This window comes from Myotis daubentonii, chromosome 4, assembly GCF_963259705.1.
Source record: "Myotis daubentonii chromosome 4, mMyoDau2.1, whole genome shotgun sequence".
Taxonomy (NCBI): domain Eukaryota; kingdom Metazoa; phylum Chordata; class Mammalia; order Chiroptera; family Vespertilionidae; genus Myotis; species Myotis daubentonii.
Genome location: NC_081843.1, coordinates 87,301,819 through 87,320,046, shown reverse-complemented (window position 1 = coordinate 87,320,046; position 18,228 = coordinate 87,301,819). Strand labels below are relative to the sequence as shown.

Genomic DNA, 18,228 nt, shown 5'->3' with positions numbered 1-18,228 from the left:
CCTCCTCCCTCTCCACCCCCCCAAGCACACACAACATTCCTACGAGTTGGGGGCCTTTCCAGGGAAGCAGATGAGAGAGGCCCAGGAGAGAGACTGGGTTTTCACCTGGAGCCAGTGGCCATGGACCATGAAATAAGTCAGATCTTGACTCACTGGGGCTTTCCTGAGCTGTTGAAAAATCCTTACATTGAAGAAACAGGAACAGAGCCTGCTGGGCATCCAGGCTGCCATGTCTGTGGCCAGTAGGAGTGATACCTGATCAGTCTCCACTTCTACCTACACTGCCTTGTGCCCGTAAGGGAAATATTGGCCAGGGAGGGGTCAGCTCCCCTGGTAATGCAGGACACACATCTGGCACACAGGACACATACCTGAGCATACAGGGCACACATCTGGGCATACAGGACACACACCTGGAGATGCAGGACACTCACCTGGGGGTGCAGAGTATACACCTGGAAACACAGTACCCACCTGAGAATACAGGCCACACCTCAGAGTATGCTTCATTCGGTGGGTTGGCATTTTCACCTCCTGGCAGCCTCTTCCTCTAAGTGACTTTAGTTTTCATTATGTGGAAAGTGGATGGCACAGGTGGGAATGGGCATGGAATGCCACCCTGGGTTCAGACTCACCTCACTCCCCAGAAACCGTGGGTGCGGGAAAGCAGAGGGGAACCACAGCCTCCATGGGAAGGGGGCGGGGAGGAGAGGAGCCAGGTAGGTGGGATGCTGGAGGCTGGCCCTTGGAGGGAGGCCCCTGCATGCAGGCTGTCATCACTGGTACAGAAGGGCTCTCTGGACACCCCTGTATCCCAGTAGACCTCTACTGGAGCCCTCAGCTTCTTTTTAAATTAAATTTATTATTATTACACTAGAGGCCCGATGCACGAAGATTCGTGCAAGAATGGGCCTTCCTCCCCCTGGCTGCCAGCACCTCCTTCGCTCTGGAGCCGCCTTTCCGCCTATGATCTGGCCCAGAGCCGCCTTTCTGCCTTCCCATGCTGCCCAGAGGCCCAGAGCAGCTGGGGTGGTGCAGAATGCCTGCTCAGCACCTGTGTATGCAAATTAACCCGTCATCTTTGTTGTGTTAATTTGCATACTCACTCATGATTAGCTGGTGGGTGTCACGAAGGTGTGGTCAATTTGCATCTTTCTCTTTTATTAGTGTAGATCATTGTGGAACTAGCACATGGATTTACTGGGGCGATTCAAGCAACAGAAGGCTGTAACCCCTCCCCTCAGGCCCAACCTCCCTCAGTCTTCCTAGCAGCTCCAACGCTTCTCTATCTAGTCCCCATAGTCGGCTTTCCCAGAGTGGGGTGCGTGATTTCTGCTCTCCCATGCCCTGCGTCTCCACACAACAAACAATAGTCTTGGAGATCTTCCCCCACCACACATAGGGGTTAACTCCTTCTATTATTTTTGTTAAAGTAATTTTAAAATATTTTACTATGATCACACATTTTCATAGTAAAACAAAGTGGAAACCCAGAACAGAGAGCTGTGTTTTGGGTCTTGTGGCCGAGTTACCTCTGCAGCTTCAAGGTCACAGACTGAATGGTTGGCAAGGGTGAGGACTGCAGGGGCAGTGAGGGTGTGGCAGGGGAGGGGAGGTGCCCTGCTCCACCCACCTCCCACCTGGGTCATTGCTCCAGAGCCCTTCTGTCCACCATCATTTCAAACATCTCTAAGCTGATCCTAAGTGACAACCCATCAACACACACAGACGCAGCCCTAAAATGGCATTGAAGGCAGAGGCACGCCGCCTGCAGCCACAGCTCCAGAAGGAAGCATGGCAGGTTGAAGCCGCCAGCCCCCTGGTGAGAAAGGCCCTGGGCCTGCCACCCCCAGGGCTGAGGTTAGAGGCTCCTGTTCATTTCCTGGACTTTCCTGGCCTCCTTGACCCTGTCTTTCTGCTCTTCCCAAGCTCTCCCCCCAGGTCCCCCTCCCAGTGCTGCCTGCCCACTCTGGTCGGGCCTCCTGTGCCCTCCTCAGGGTTAGCCGTGGATTCTCGCCGCCTGACTGCCACCAACAGCCTGCTTGACAAGTGTGGCAGAGCCCCCAGCACGTCTGTGCACAGCCGTCCGGCCCCTCACCCCGGGGGCCATGGTCTGAAAGGGCTTTTCTTCAGCACCTTTAAAGCATGGGCCCCTTTCTTCTGCTGCCCAAGGCGGCAGATGAAGACCAGGTGGGGTTTTCCATCTGGGAGCAACCTCAACTGTCCGGTGGGATTCAGGGCAGCATCCGTGGCAGACGCTTCATGCATAGCAGCCACATGCCGGCGCCTTCCTGCGGATCCAGCCTCCACTCAAGCTCCCCCTCCAATTCGTCTAAAATCACACTCACCATTGCCCTCTTACCGGCCTTCATTCTCCTTGGTGCACCTCTCACTACCTGATGTCATACCATTTATGTTTGTTTACCTCTTTATTGCCCGTATCCAGCTGGAAAGCAAAGCTATGACAGCAGAACCTTTTCACATCTTATTCCATCCCTCTCACTTTTTCATGGACTCGTTAAAGCCCCGTGCGCAGCACGAGCTGGGCCGAGGGAGGTGCGGTGCCTGAGCAGGTTGGTGTTCACCCCTCCCGGCCGCCCCTGGTGCCCTTTATCCTCGGGATCCCTGGGGCTGAGGCTCTCAGAGAGCCCACTCTGCGTTCCAGGATCAGCGTATCTGTTCAGCATGTGCTCAGAGCACTTCACAGGGATTCGTTTTGTTCTTGTCATTGGTGGGGTGCCCAGTCCCACCACACGTGGCTTGGGGGGGGGGGGGGCTTGCTGTTGGTTCCCTGGAGGGCTGGCTCAGCCCCAGACACTGAGCGGGGTGTGTGTTGGGGGGCGGAGGGGGGGGGGCTTTGGGGAGGAGCCCTGGCTTCCCCCATCCAGGTTCTTGCTATAAAATAGTGCTGCTAGGAAAGTTGCAAAATACAAAAAAGCACAAGAAGAATGCCCACAGTTCTGACGCCAGAGCCAGCGATCCCCAGTGCACTCAGGGGTGCTTTCTTCTCACAATACGGCGCTTCCTGGACCGTGCACTGAGCTGGAAGCATCACAGGAGGTTTCTTCCTCGTTGACCAAGCTGAATGCACGTGCACATTCCCACAAGTCAGCTCATGCTTCTTGTAACTGCTCAGACATGTTTCCTTCCTGGGCACTGAGTGCTGAAGAGATGCTCAGCCGACCCCTCAAGAAGCTCCTGTTTCAGACAGAGAAATAGTGTCAGTAATAAACCTGGAAGCAATTCTGCCGCCACCTGACTCCTCACCTTGGCACTGGATTCCTTGGAGGGAAAGCGCTCCTGCCCCGCCCCTGAGCCCTGTGGGAAGCCGGAAGTGCTGTCCAGCTCTCACACCCAGAGCAGGCTGTGCTCCATCCCCGGGGGTCCAGGATCTCTCTCAGCAGCCGGTGCACTTTTTGCGCCATCACAGAGGATGGGGGACAGAGTGGGACCACAGCCCCGAGGCCCCTGAGAACATCCAGTCCAATGGTGGAGGGCATTTGACTTCTTCCTGTTGGGAATCTGTAGTATCTTGAGTTCAGCAGGGCCACCAGGACCCCCCACAATGCCCAGTCGCCCATCTTCCTCTGTCCTAAAGGGTGTTGAGAAGATAGATTGACGGGGATGTTCAGTGAATGGCAGAGCTGTGAGCAAGCTTGCACAGACTACCCCTGGATTGTGTGTTGTGCGCCAGTGGGTCCCGAGTTCTGTCCTCTCATTGAGCCCCGGCAGTGTCCTTTCTCAGTGAGGCAGACAGAGATGAGCCACTCCTCAGGGACCCATGGGAATCTTACATGGGGCTGGGCATCTCGGGGTCTTGCCCTGGCCGTGGCCTGATGCAGTGGGAGGCTGCATGGCTGCATTGTGTCCTGTGCTCATGAAATCCGCTAGAGGCAGCACAGGCTCCTATCTTCTGAGCCCCCGGGGACCCAGCCTAGCTTTGGGGATCTGGCATCTCACAGAGGCAGAGCCTCACGGGAAGTTCAGTGCAGACTTCCCATCTCCCCACACAGGACCCTCAATGTGGCTTTCCTCCAGTGCATGCAGTCCCCCCCGCCCCCTGCACCTGGCTGACGCCCTGGGGTGTCCCTCTCCTACTCGCAGGGGGGCAGCAGGCTCAGCCCTGAGGTGAGGGTAGCAGCCGATTCTGGATACCCCCTCCCCAAGGATGGCATCACTCTGTGGACCCCAGGAAGGATGTCTTTCTGGGGAGTCACCCAGCAGGTGTGGCCCAGGGAGGAGACCGTGATGGGGGAGTGACAAGGAAGGGGCCCTGAGCCCCAGGTGTCTGAGCTGGATGCACTACCATGGCCCTGCCAATTGCGGATGGCTTTGACTATTTGGGGTCCTTAACCCAGCAGTGGCTGTCAGGGTGCTGGTGCTTGCGGGGCAGGTCATGTTCAGCAGCAGGACAAGTGCTCACCATCCTGCTGTGGCCCCTGGGCAGGGGTTCTGCCCCCTCATGCCCAGGGTTCGGCTCCAAGGGGCCCTAGGGGCCCTGCTACATCCCAGGCGCCTGCCAGCCTCCTGTCCTGTGGGTGAGTTGGTGGAGCCTTGGGCAGCGGCCCCGAAGAAACAGAATAACCCCTTTCTTCTCTCCTTTCTCCACCAGAAACATGGCCGACAGCAAGGCCAAGCCCACCAAGGCTGCCAACAAGACACCCCCCAAATCCCCAGCGGACTCTGCCAAGGACAAAGCAGCTAAGAGGCTGTCACTGGAGTCAGAAGGTGCCAACGAGGGGGCGGCCGCCTCGGCCCAGGAGCTCAGTGCCCTGGAGGAGGCCTTCCGGCGGTTCGCGGTGCATGGGGACACCAGAGCCACCGGGAAGGAGATGCATGGCAAGAACTGGTCGAAACTGTGCAAGGACTGCCAGGTGATCGACGGGAAGAACGTGACTGTCACCGACGTGGACATCGTATTCAGCAAAATCAAGTAAGTGAGCTGGGCTCTCTCACCACACAGCCAGCTTCCCGAAGGCCTGTGGTCAGCCAGGCCGCAATCCAGGGTCTGCTGGTGGATTTTGTATCTTAACAGGCTGTGAGGAAGTGTGATGCTTCAAGATCCTTCCCTTCCCAGAATCAGATGCCCAGGGATTGGAATCAGAGCAGGCTGCCTTGGGGTTAGCTGGGACCGGGGGAGGGGGCGCTGCCCTGCCCTCGGGAGCTTGGAGGGGTCTCAGTGGCAGAGCTCCTGGCCCACTGTGGGCTGAGCCTGAGAGGTGCCGCTCTGAAGCCTGTCCCCCAGGTCTGACCTGCATCTCGCCTGCCCCTGCCCGCGGCCCCTCTGTGGGGCTCCCCTTTCCTTTGGGAATGAGGCACGTGAAGAAGAGTGTGGGTGACAGAGCAGTTAGCACCTGAGTCTTCAGCTGTGGCCCAGTGACTGTGAGCAGTGTGCTTCCTCGTATGCACATACTTCTGTGTGCATGCAGGTGTATGTTCCCGTGCATCTGTGGAGACACGTGTGTGTGTGCATGTACATGTGCTCCTGCACACATCCTTTCTGCTGGACATTGGGAGCGTATCCAGGAAAGGTTACACACACCTGCTTCCCTTTCCACTGGGCATCTCTGGAGCATGAAAATATTCTCCTGCCCTCCGCACCCATGAGCACACGTGGGGAAATTAACAGCACCCCCAAGGCCATCAAGCGCCCAGCCCTCTCTATCCAGGTCATACTTGTTGCCAGAAAATGGCTTTATTTCAGTTTATTTTTTGCCTGTGTCAGGGGTGGGCAAACTTTTTGACTCGAGGGCCACAATGGGTTCTTAAACTGGACCGGAGGGCCAGAACAAAAGCATGGATGGAGTGTTTGTGTGAACTAATATAAATTCAAAGTAAACATCATTACATCAAAGGGTACGGTCTTTTTTTTCAATAGTTTTATTCATTTCAAATGGGCCGGATCTGGCCCGCAGGCCGTAGTTTGCCCACGGCTGGCCTGTGTCCATCGAGGCTGGTGTGATCCTTTAGTTATATGTTGCTCTGACCTTGCCATGTTTCATCTCAGATGCCTCCGTGCCCTCCCTGCTGATGGCCTGGTTCCTCCCTCCCTCCATCCACCCCTGAGCACGGAGGCAGTAAAAAAGAGTTTTTCTTTGCACCCCCCAGAGCCTATGACTTCATGTCCCCACTTTGCTTGTGGAAATGTCTGGTGTATCTCCATCATGGTGAGGTCTCCCCAACTCCCCAGCCTGACATACCATCCGGACAGCCACGCCAGGCAGACGGGCCAGTCACCATGGAGCCACGGGCCAGCCCTCCTGGGCGTGGCTGATTCCCACCAAGTGGGAGGTTGCACGGGGTGGCCTGGCTGGGGCAGGGTAGAGGTAGCCCCACAAGTGGTCCCTGAGGGCCAGCCATCAGGACCTAGTCACCACCAGCACAGGAGACTGGCATTCACCAGGTAGAGGGACTCGGCCTCTCAGTCTCACCTGAACAGGTGGAGGAACATTGCAGACTTACTACAGTCGGGCCAGAGCCCCAACAACATAATAGCACAGGGTATGGGATCCTGGTGGACGATCCATTTCCTGTGAGCCTGTGCCTTCTCAAGGCCTAGGGTTAGAGGAGGGTGTGGGGCCAGGAATTGAAGGAAGGGGTGGATGCAGGTAAGGAGGTGGGATGCAGGTGAGGAAGAGGAGGCGGGCACAGGTGTGGAGGGGAAGAGGAAGTGGGAACCTGTGAGGTGGAGCAGGAGCGGGGCCAGGTGAGGAGGAGGAGCTGTGGCAGGGCCTGGGATGAGGCCCAGCACGGGCCCTCTGTCCAATTCCTGGGCGGGTTCTCCAGGCTTTAGCATTGGTCTTTGTAAACCCAGTGTGTCCAGGAGAGAAAGAGGGACAGACCCAGGAGCAAAGGAACCCCGAGAGCTCTGTCTGTGGGGGGATGTTACGGAAGGGCTGGAGGCAGGTGAGATCAGTGTTGTGTCCAGGGACAGGTCACCCCACCAAGGAGTGCCACAGGTTCCCACACCCTTGGCACTGGCCTAGACATGCAAAGTATTGGGGCAGGTGGGGACAATTCTTCTTTCCTCGCTCTTAATTCCTTCTGCAGTAAGTTGCCTTTAAGCTATTGCATGCAGGCATGTACACACATGTGCACACAGCTCACATATGTTACACAGACCTGCCTGTGCACATGAGCTCACAGTGCGCGTGCACACACACACACACACACACCACATATGCACAATACATGCAGGTGCACACAGGTAGAACTCAGGCTGCCCATATCCTTGCAGGGGGAGAGGTAGCAAGTGTGGTGGTGACTCATTCAGAAGACAGCTGCCCTGGACGAGCCCAGAAACCCTGTGTGCAGGAGGCATGTGCACCCCATTACCCACATGGGGGGCACTGGCTTCAAGGAGTGAGTGGGCACCAGGAAGGACTCCATCTGCTCCCCATGCTGATCCTGGGAGGCAGGATGTCAGCTGCTTGGACTCAAGGTTGAGGCGTGGACCTTAGCTCCTGGGCATGATGGGCCTCCCATTGCAGAGCCCAGGACTATTCATGGTCCCCTGGTGTCCCTGCCTCAGGTCACTTTGGGGGACATGGAATGGGAGAATGGGTAACTGTGGCCTGGCCCGGTGAGGGGTTGTGGCCACTACACAGTGAAGACCAGTTTGTAGTGGCCACAGGGGCCCCCAGAAGGGAGCGGGAAACCCCCTGCTTGGGTGGCTTGCTGGATACCACAGGTTACAGTAGGAGGGACTCACGCCCTTGTCACTGGGTAGGAGAGGTGGACAGTGCCCTGGGTAGGGTCACAGGATCCTGCAGGACGGGCCGAGACCTCAAAGTTGCTGACTTGGTAGAAAAGAGCAGCTCTTCTGTTTGGGGGTGGTTGCCAGGGCTCTGGGCGGTGACGCCAGCCAGGGTATCTGCAGCCTTTGTTTAGGTCCTGTCGCCATGGCAGTGCCTGTTTGTTTTGATGTTACTATGTGTTAAATTTTAAACAAATTTCTTGCAGCTCTATACCAGGTCTAGATGGAAGACTATTGTTACCTAGACAAAGACTCCGACATCCTCCACGCCCCAAAGGACAGATGATGGTCAGTCTGAAAGATTAATTAATCAGGACCTCATATGCACAAGCAGGAGGGTCACCCTGACAGTCCCATTTGAGGGGCCATGGACAGCACCATCCCCTTCCATCCTGTATGCATGTGTGGGGTCAGGCATGCGGTTCCCACCCTGCAGGTGGAGAGGACAGACCAAGGGGGCAGAGGAGGGCGGGATCTCTGCTGCAGCCTCTCCTGACCCATGCACATGCCTGTCTGGTGGGTGCTGTGTGCATGCAGAGAAAACAGCCTGTTTCTCGTGACACTGGTGCAGAGAGGCAGCTCAGCCCCTGTGTCTGGCATCTGGGTCTCAGGTTAGAAGGAAGCAGGTGGGCGGGGCTCCCTGTCACTGAAGACTTGGAAAGCTGCCCCATTCTTGCCACACACACTACAGTCAAAGCTAGGACACACGGAAATTGTCTGAAGCAGGGGCTCCTGGGCCATGGGTGTGCACCCCAGAGGCTCAGCATAGAAGCACAGGCCTGGGGCCTACATGCCATCCAGTGGTGTCCAGAGCCCAGAGCAGGCTGAGCCCATAGTAGGAGCCCCAGCAAAGCTCGAGTGTGGGGTGGGGTGTCACCGAGAGCTGATATGGCCACACTCTGGGAGGAAGGGCAGCCCCTGCCCCTCCCTCCAGGCTGGCGGTGCGGTTGGGGCATTGGGGTTGGTGCACCCAGTCCCCCCCACTGTGCTTTCAGCTTCGTGTTGGGGTCTCCCAGTGTCAGGGTGGCTGTGGTGGGAGTGCTTCTCTGTGGGGCCCTCTGGTGACCACTGGCAGCAGTGCAAGGCGTCCACCGGGCCTCTGGGCCCTGCCCCTCCCAGGGTAAGTCCAAGCCACCTCAGGCTTGGACCAGGCAAACACGAAGTTAGGGTTAGGAAGAACCCTGAGGGCGTTTTCTCCTCCTTAGGGGAAGTAGCTGAATGTGGTGGGCAGGGGGGGGGGGGCAGGTCACAGCTGTCCCTTCAGGCAGGTCGGGGCCATCTGCAACCAGACCTACTATTTGAGTGGCTATCAGCTGGGCCTGCACTTGGCTCTGCACCTGCTGGGGCCCAGGCAGGCAGGGTGGTCAGTGGAGGAAGTGGCCCTGGGCAGGGGTGAGGGCGAGTGTCTGCCAGGAGAGCCCTCCACGAGCATAGTAAGCAATCCTTCAGGCAAGGCTCCCCGAGGAGTGCGTCCCCCCAAGACAGCTCCTCCAGGTGCCCCCACATCTCGCTGGCCCAGGGGATGATGGGAATGCTACCGAGGCTCCCAGCTCTCTGACCTTCATCAGTGCCTTAGATCTCCCCTCGACACCCCACTTCCTGCCCACAGTGGCATCCTGGCTGCTCTCTGGACAGGCCGCCAGGTCCCAGCTGCTGCTGGTCAGGGGAGCCTGGGAGAACCAGCACTTTCTCTGGCTCTCCCACCCCTCCACCCTCAATGGCCCAGTAGGCTGGACGCTGCCCCTCAGAGAAGGGCCTGGGAGAGTGCAGTTCGCTCTGATACTCGAAGTTGCTGGCAAGGAGGGCACGGGGGTCACGGTGGGTGCTCCATCCTGGGTGCATCCTGTGTGTTGGCCCTGGAGACACACAAGCCTGGTTCTGTCCTGGGAGGGCTGAACTGGCCCGCGTGTCCCTGGGTGGCCTTCAGGAGCAGCTCGCCCAGCCCCTCCCTGCTTGCCCTGAGTTGGGCCTGGAGGCCCAGGGGACGCAGGGGCCTCGCGTCTGGCTTTCCAGCAGAACAACAGCCTCTGAGCAGGGCTATGGGGGTGGAGGGCTGTGGGGACACCGCTGCGTGCACTTGGGAACAGGCTCGCTCTGTGTGGACTGCAGCGTGATGTGATCCCGTCCCCGGGGAAGCGCCTGGCATTGTCACTGTAGAACTCCCTGGGGACTCTCTCAGCAGTAGGGCACCAGGTTCCCTGGGGAGGGCTCCAAGACCCACCTATCGGCCACAGAGGTATCCTGGGGGACACCTGGCCCAGCCAGGTGGAGCGGCCAAGTCAGGGACCTGGACCAGTGTGTCAGCCCAATCTGAATGCGCCCTTTGACGGGAGTCCCTGTGGGCCACCCCCCCACCCTGGCCGGAGTGACTCACCCTGGTGGCGCCTGGTGCCGCAGTGCCCAGAGAGGGCTGTGCGCTCTAGCGGCTGGTCACTGGGCCAGCCGTCAGGCCTGGTGTCCACATGCCAGCCTGGGCAGGCCGTGAATAGGAGACAGGAGTGCCTGTGACAGCCCAGGACAAACAGGCCCCCTCGGGCCCCAGAGGTTACCCACCAGCAGGGTCAGGAGTAAGACAAGAGTCTGTGTTTACACCATTCCAGGCACCCCAGGCTGAGGGCAGCTTCCCTGGAATGCCCTCCGTGCCCACAGACTTTGTGCCTGTGGATGCTGTCTGAGAGCTTTGAGGGGCAGAACCCACCACCAAACACTGTGGGTCTAAGGAAACCCCAGTCCAGCACATTACCCAGCCCCTGCCCTTGTCCATGCAAACGCCCTCGGGTCAGATGGCTCTGAATGTGCCTGAGGGCCCATCCCTCCTGCCCGAATGGTCTCCCTGAGGGTGAGGTTGGGCTGCAACCTCCAATCAGCAGTCTCCTGCCCATGGGCCTGTCAATCAGCATGGCCCGGTCTTCAGACACATGTGTAATGTGAGAGGGAACCCCTGTGCTTGCTGGGGGCATGCTTGTCCATCCATTGCTGAAGGGCAGGGGCTGTTTCTGGGTCTTGGTGACTATGAGCAGAACTGTGAGTAGGGAGGCAATAATGCATGAGCTTGTCTTCATTGCTCTTGAGTGAGAACTCAGGAGTGGGTCTCAGGGTCATGCCATAGGTGTGACCTTTAAGAAACTGCCAGACAGCCTTCCACAGTGGCCGCCACGCTGTGTCCCCACCGGCTGCGTCGGACGGAGCCTCAGAGCCCCAGAGCCCTGCATCTCCCCAGCACCGGGGATGTCGTCACAGTCCTCTAGTCACTGGGGGCCCCTGTGGGTGTGTGGCGTCTCCCCTGGAACTGACGACATGGTCTCTCCATGTGCTTGTTTGCCACCCACCGATCTTGGTGAAGTGTCTGGTTCAAATATTTTGTCCAATTGTTTACACTGGATTTCTTCTTGTTGCGTTTTCAGAGTTCTTCATATATTTCCAATACAGTCCTTTATCAGACATGTTGTGCGAGTATTTCTCCCAGTCTGTGGCTTGTCTTTGCATTACAGTGTCTTTTGAATAGTTATAAAATTCATCCTTTTTTTTGGATGGACTGTTTTCTGGTCTCATTTCTAAGACATCTCTGTCTAACCAAGGTCCTAAGTATTTTCTTAGATGTTGTTCCAGAAGTTCTATAGTTTTAGGTTTATAATAAGTTTAGACTGACCCACGTTGAGTTAGCCTTGGTATATGGTGAGAGGCACAGATCGAAGCTCATTATTTTATGCGGATGTCCAGTTGGTGAAAGGTGATCCTTGCTCCGTTGAATAGCCTTTGCTCTTTTGTGGAAAACATGTTTGCCATTTTGAACTGGGGAAGATCCAGTCAAAATGGCAAAGATGCTTTTTTAGTTGAAATGATAAAAGGTGAAAAACCAGGTTAGAGTGTTGGACTGACCTCCCATGGGAAACTCTGTGCTGTCATCGGTGTGTCTGGATGAAGGGTTGCACACAGGCCCTGCCCAGCCCTGTGGCTCACCTGTGCTGTTCATCTAGACTGGCACTGGTCAGGCTGCGTGGCCTCTGGGCAGGGGGCAGCAGGGTCCTGGGTGGTGGGCCTGATGTGCGGGCCCTGGGCACACCTTGCCAGGCATCCTGGGAGTGCCCCCTCTTGTCCCTGGGTGGTAACCATGACCCAAGACTGCCTGCCAGCCAGGACCGAGGCCTCTTCCCTGTGGTTCGGATCTGACGGGCTTCTCACCCTAACTTTTCTTTGAAAGTCCTCCCAAGTAGAGGCCACACACATGCCCCATTTAGAACCAGACAACAGCTCTGTTTTAATGTCCAGTTGTTCATAAAGGATGTGCTTCCTTTAAGCTTTTTTCCAAGACAATTTATATTTGCTGCTGTTGCCAATGGCGACGGACTGTTGGGGGTAAACACTGCAGGGGGAAGGGCATGTTCTGTGTTTTAATGTTAGGCTCACTTCCTGGTGTGGGTCCCCCGATGTCAGTGGATGCCCAGGCAGGGTTAGGGTTCCCCAAGGTCACTGGGTCCTGGGTCCGGTGCCCAAGTCCCCTCTCCCTGCAGGGGCAAGTCCTGTCGGACCATCACGTTCGAGCAGTTCAAGGAGGCGCTGGAGGAGCTCTCCAAGAAGAGATTCAAGGACAAGAGCAGTGAGGAGGCCGTGAGAGAGGTGCACAGGCTCATCGAGGGCAAGGCCCCCATCATCTCAGGAGTGACGGTGAGCGGGGCCACTGGGCGGGTCCCTCGGGAAATGGGGTCCTTGGGGTCGTGGGGACAGATGGCAGTGCCCTAAAGACGGGGTGAGAGCCTTAATCCCCAGTGTGGGCCGGCCCAGGCCACCTCCCCGGGCTAAGTTGAGAGTGGATTCCAGAAGCATTGTGGTCGGGCCTAGCCCCTTTGGTTCCCCTCTCTGGCTCCCTGACATACCCATTCTTTCTCCTGTGGCGTGACAGCAGTTAATGTCTCTCCCTGCTCTCCCGCAGAAAGCCATCTCCTCGCCCACCGTGTCACGGCTCACAGACACCACCAAGTTCACAGGCTCCCACAAGGAGCGCTTCGACCCATCAGGCAGGGGCAAGGGCAAGGCCGGCCGCGTGGACCTGGTGGACGAGTCGGGCTACGTGCCAGGCTACAAGCACGCGGGCACCTACGACCAGAAGGTGCAGGGGGGCAAGTAGCCAGTTTCCCGGGGACAGGGCCTTCCTCCTTTGCTGGCCCCACATCACCTCACACTTCTTTACATTCCTGGGCTCACTGGGGCAGAACTCAGACGCTGGGGTGGAGGGGCTGTGGGTGACTCCCAGACCTCCTCCTGCCTGGAGCCCCGGCACACTCCTCTCCTACCCCAGGTGCAGCCCCTGAACTCACTGACCTTCCTCTAATGCACCTGCCTCATCCCACGTCGGGAAGCCAAGGGATGGTCATTTCCAAAGTGTTTCCTGGATCCAGACCACACGGGCCACCTGGTTTGCAGGTGAAAGGGGTGTTTTGAAGGAGCAGGTGGGACAGACAGACCCTGCCAGAGGTGATGCTGACCTCCTGACCAGCAGATCTGCCCAGGAACCATGAGGGCAACATGCACTAATGCACTAACCAGCAGCACCAGGGAGATGACGTGAACCTCGAACAGGACACAGGGACGTCTCTGAGGGCTCCGTTCAGATGTGCGACACACAGGTGCATGCTTACACACGCACACACTCACGCACTCATGGACACATGCTTACACATGCTCGTGGCCCCCCCCCACTTCCACTCACACACACATGCTTACACACACACGCCCACCAACCAGGTCTGTGCCGAGGACGGTCATGTGAGCGAAGGCTGGTGTGCGAAGGAAGGTGAGCCCGTGAAAGGATGCTCCACAGGAGACCAAAGGAAAGTGATCTGAAGTGTGAAGTTAGACATTTTTAAATTGGACACTAAGGACAGGTCATTTCATTTTGCTTTTTAAAGAAAAAAAGAAATCAGAAGAAACAGTGACTGTGTATTTATTCCCAGAGCGGATCAGGGAAGAATCAGAATATCCCGTGTCTGTGACTCTCTCTCCCTGTTGGCCCTGTTGGCCCTGAGGCTCCCCCACAGACAGGTGTGTGATGGGGCATCTTCTGCCCATCCCTGTTCTGAAATCAGGGCCTCGAGGCAGCAGTCGCCATGGCTACTCCCTTTGCTCACAGTGCAGCACAAATCTCTGCGGCTCCAGCCTCTGCAGTTAATTCTTGCCTCTCTGAACTCTCCCGACCTGGGAGTGCAGGAAACTGCACAAGACCAGGCCAGGGAGGGCCTCCCCCAAAGGCCCACACATATGCTGGGGTTGGCCGGCGCTTTCACAGTGGCCACAAGGCAACACTCCATTTGCATAAATGCAGTCACAGCCTGGTGCGTCACCTTCTGGCTATGTGGTCCTGGGAAAAGCCCACGGCAGTCTCAGAAGATGCTTCCACAGCCAGTGTCTGCTCTGCACTTCTTCCTGGTCACGGCCTGGCCCAGCACGGGCGGCTGAAGCATGGACCAGCACCGCCACGGCACACGGGCTGGTCACCGCTGGGGCTGGGGAAGGCCCAGGGCCAGCATCTCCAGCTGTGTCTCCACCAGACCCCTCGCACACCGGCCTCCCCTCACCATCCCCCGTCCGCCTCTGTGGACAGCTTCATTCGGAGGTCCTGGGAGCTCAGCGTGTGGCATTGGAGCCCAGGGGATGGAGCCCAGGCTCCCAGGGCCACTTCTAGGGCTAATCTCACCATTGTCCTGAAAGTTTCTAACTTGGGGATCCTAAGCTGCCAGCAAGGCTACTCTGCAGTGAGGAAACTGAGGACCAGGGGCTGGGCAAAGGCAGGCAGGATGCCAGTCCCCGCCCTGTGCCTCCCTCCTCCCCCCGGCTGGACCTTTAGGGGAAACCCAAAGGCAAGAGTAACCTGTGGAAGACGTGTCTGAAGACAACTGAACGTGCAGTGTTTCTTGACAATTAGCTGATCACAAACCACAGCCCTCGTGTTCCAGCGCTGGCGAGGTTTCCTTCCGTGGCCACATTTCCCCCCATGCCTGGCGGCACTGCCATGGGGGCATGCCGTGGGCTCCTGGTCAGGCTGCTTTTCTCCTGCCCCTGGGCAGCCCCGTTCCCCTCGTCACAGACACTGGAATCGGCAGGGCCTCGGCCACATGCACGCTGGCAAAGGCTGCCCACGCCACAGCCCACAGAGGCAGATGTCACCTGGGCCTGCCATGGGTGCAGGCCCTTCTCAGCCCTTCCTTGCCTGCTGGACCCGGGAGAGAGGTGCCAGCACCGGGACAGGTGTCCTGTCCCAGAGCGTTGTCTTCAGGCGAGAACAGCTCCACCCGAAGGTTCCAGCCTCGGACGAGGGCCAGCTGCCGGAGCACCCTGGGAAATGGGGTCTGAGCAAAAGAAACAACGTGAGTCTGTCCTCCGACCCCGTGGCAGCCCGTGCTTTCTCCCACGGTGCCGCCTCAGAACTGGACCCCCCACGGCCCCCTGCGGCAGCCCTGGCCGAAGAGCACCAACCCCACACCCTCAGGCTGGTGCAGGTGAGCTACTCGACAGGAAACCCTTGGCCCACTTCTAAGGAAAATGTCAGAATGCTCTGCTCACCCTGATAGCAGCAGGGTCTTTTTGGGTTTTCTGAATGAAATCAAGTGCACACAGCTGCTCCCCGTCGGTGGCCCTCCCCATCCCCGCCCACCCAAGCTCAGGGGAGAGCCCCACACCCTGGGCCCGACTCCCCACACGCCAGGCCGGGAGTCTGTCCACAGCTCCGCAGTCCCGCTGGCCACACAGGCGCTGCGGTTGCCCTGTGTCCCCTGCCCGTCCCCAGGCTGCGTCAGGCTCACACACAAGCCAGGACACATCGTTCTCCAGTCACAGTAGAGCTTTGAAAACCCACCCACCCCTCTCTGTCAGAGAAGGAGGAAGAAGGGCTAAGTCATGCGGACTCAGTATTCACCGTTCTGCCCCTTTAATCGCCTGGTGAGTGCATCATTGCGTCTGTGTGTAGCTTCTCAACTCCAACTTCACTGCACAAAACTGACACACATGCATGTCCCTCCACCGGGTTCTGAGTATTGTGAATACGTAGGCAGTGTGTGTCTGTGCTGCACGTTCTTATGCAATGCCAGTCAGCTTCTAACCATGGTCACTTAGGAATTAAATATCTATCTGTGAACAAAAGAAACTGCACAGCAGGCACCCAGGAGACAGGCCGCGTTCCAAGGGGAGGATACCCCAGGAGACGGGATGCGTTCCGAGGGGAGGACACCCCAGGAGACAGGATGCGTTCCGAGGGGAGGATACCCCAGGAGACGGGATGCGTTCCGAGGGGAGGACACCCCAGGAGACGGGATGTGTTCCGAGGGGAGGACACCGGGAGACAGGATGCGTTCCAAGGGGAGGCCAGTGCGACGGTGTCTGAACATCAGCAGAGAACAGGAATGCATTTGAGAACACTGATTATACCGGAATACTTATTTATTTCTATTTAACACAACTGGGCAGTAGTCAGGAATAGAGTTAGCTTTACCAAAACTGAAGTTCAAAATTACATAATTTTAAAATATTATAGTAAGATATATATTTATACTGGAGTATTTTTACACCTTTAATATTCTCGGGCTTGAGTTTTGAGACAGATGAAAATTACAGCAGATGCTGACCCGTCGGGGAAAGGTCCACGGAGGCCTTCCACTGGCATGGCTTGCTGCCTGTCTGTGCTCCTCGCCGCTGTGTCCCAGTGGCCGAGAGCTCCGGGCAGGCCAGTGGCCGTCTGACCGTCTGAGTGGACAGACTATGGCAGCAGGCAGAGGCTCACCAACCCCCTGGGCCAGTACAATCACCTATTTCTGTGAATAGTTTTAATGGGACAGGCCACACCCGTGTGCTTATATACTGTCTGTGGCTGCTTTTGCAGCGACATTGGCACTTGGGGAGTTGACACAGATGCCATGACCCATGAAACCTAAAATATTCACCATCTGGCCCTTGACAGGTGAGCCCTTGAGGACCCACTTGTGTTCATTCCCTCCTGGGTATTTATACACAAGCTGGCTACTCCCTGTCCTGCAGCACACACCGTATGGGGGCACCCTGTTGTCACCTGTTCAATACAGTACAGGTTGACAATTTAGCTGTACTGTGAAATGATTACCCTGAGTAGTTTCCTTCCACTGATTTACCACTGAACACTCTATGAAATCTGGTGGTCCAGGGGCCTGGCCTTTGTCTGTGGGCACGTGGAGAGCGTGGCCGGGTGGTGGCGTGGCAGGCAGTGGTCACTGTGTTTGGAGATGCTTTAGTTAACGCTCTCTCTTCCTTTAGACTTTTGAAAAACCAAACCAAGCCAAACAAAGGAAACCTGCACAACTTAAAATAAACTTGAAAGTGATCATATACTACTAGTTTGTACTAAGTTTTTTCAGGAAAGGGAAATAAAATTTATATATACATGCAATATATTTTTACACCATCTTATTGTTAGGGAGTACTGAGTGTATCACTTTATCAGAGTGATGGGTACAGTCACGTCAATGTCATGGGTGTTCTGCCTCAGAAAGTCTCAATGGCATTCAGCAGGAACATCGTGGGGTTGGGAGGGCCCTGCTCCCCCGCCCTTGGAGTGCGAGGCTCGGGGTCACCTCTGGGGGTGCTGTCAAGGCCTGGCCTGCAAACCTTTAGTGAAACAGCTAATGTCTGTCTGCACAATGCTCCTCATGTGTTCGCTGTTGTTAACATTGTTGTCAAAAGTGATAAATAAAGTGTTAAATGGTGGATCTCTTATCCTCAAAGTGTATGGTCTGGACCGGCAACAACATGGGCACCAACATCTAACAGGGGACAGGCCCTGGGAGGGGTCCTGGGAGGGGGTGCAGAGCCATGACTTCCAGGGCAGAGAGCCTCCTGTCCCTCACCCAAGAGAGAGCCATTCACTCCTCACTTAGGTGACCACGGACTCAACCCTGTGCTATGTCAGAGATTTTTACATTAGCAAATTTTGTAATTAACCACATTAACAATAAATAAGCTTAAAAATGATCTGATGACAAGAAATTCCACCCACATACTTTTGGTATAACACGTTTTCCGGCTAAGTATAAAAACTGGTGCTTCTGGACACAACCGTGGCCGGACAGGTGAATGGAAGGACACCTGAAGCCCAGAGACCCCTCTATGGGGGAGACTCGCCCCCTGATTTCCCCAGAGTCCTGACCCACACAGCTACACCCAGCATCTTCTCCGAGGCCCGTTCTTCCTCAATCAATTAAACATTGTTCTAAAAAATTCCTTTGTTTTACCAAAGAAAGCGAATATTACATAAGATACAAAGTTTTCAAACTAAAAAATCTAATTTTATGCCTTGTTCTGACATAATTTTCAGAAATACACTGTAAGCAAGAGAGCCAGAGCATGGGTAGATATTTGTACTGTAGGATGTTAATATCACAAAACGTTTTTTTTGTTTTTTGTTGTTTTTTTTTTATGTTTCCCACACTATAAATATTACTTTTATTAAGTCC

General features: G+C 56.3%; 1 protein-coding gene across 3 annotated transcripts in view; it reads left to right on the top strand.

Moving 5' to 3' along the window:
• The window catches only part of TPPP (tubulin polymerization promoting protein), a 31,685-nt gene extending 14,194 nt beyond the window's left edge, over positions 1 to 17,491 (top strand). The window contains exons 1-4 of one of the 3 annotated variants that reach the window (XM_059694613.1): positions 1,689 to 2,573; positions 4,613 to 4,933; positions 12,268 to 12,421; positions 12,687 to 17,491. In XM_059694613.1, the coding sequence (XP_059550596.1) occupies positions 4,617 to 4,933; positions 12,268 to 12,421; positions 12,687 to 12,881 (666 nt within the window). In that variant the 5' untranslated portion in view covers positions 1,689 to 2,573; positions 4,613 to 4,616 and the 3' untranslated portion in view covers positions 12,882 to 17,491. Of the gene's footprint in view, positions 1 to 1,688; positions 2,574 to 2,963; positions 3,408 to 4,612; positions 4,934 to 12,267; positions 12,422 to 12,686 lie in introns of those variants that run through there. The other 2 variants (XM_059694615.1, XM_059694614.1) reach the window with 2 other exon arrangements.
• The last annotated feature ends 737 nt before the right edge of the window (positions 17,492 to 18,228 follow it).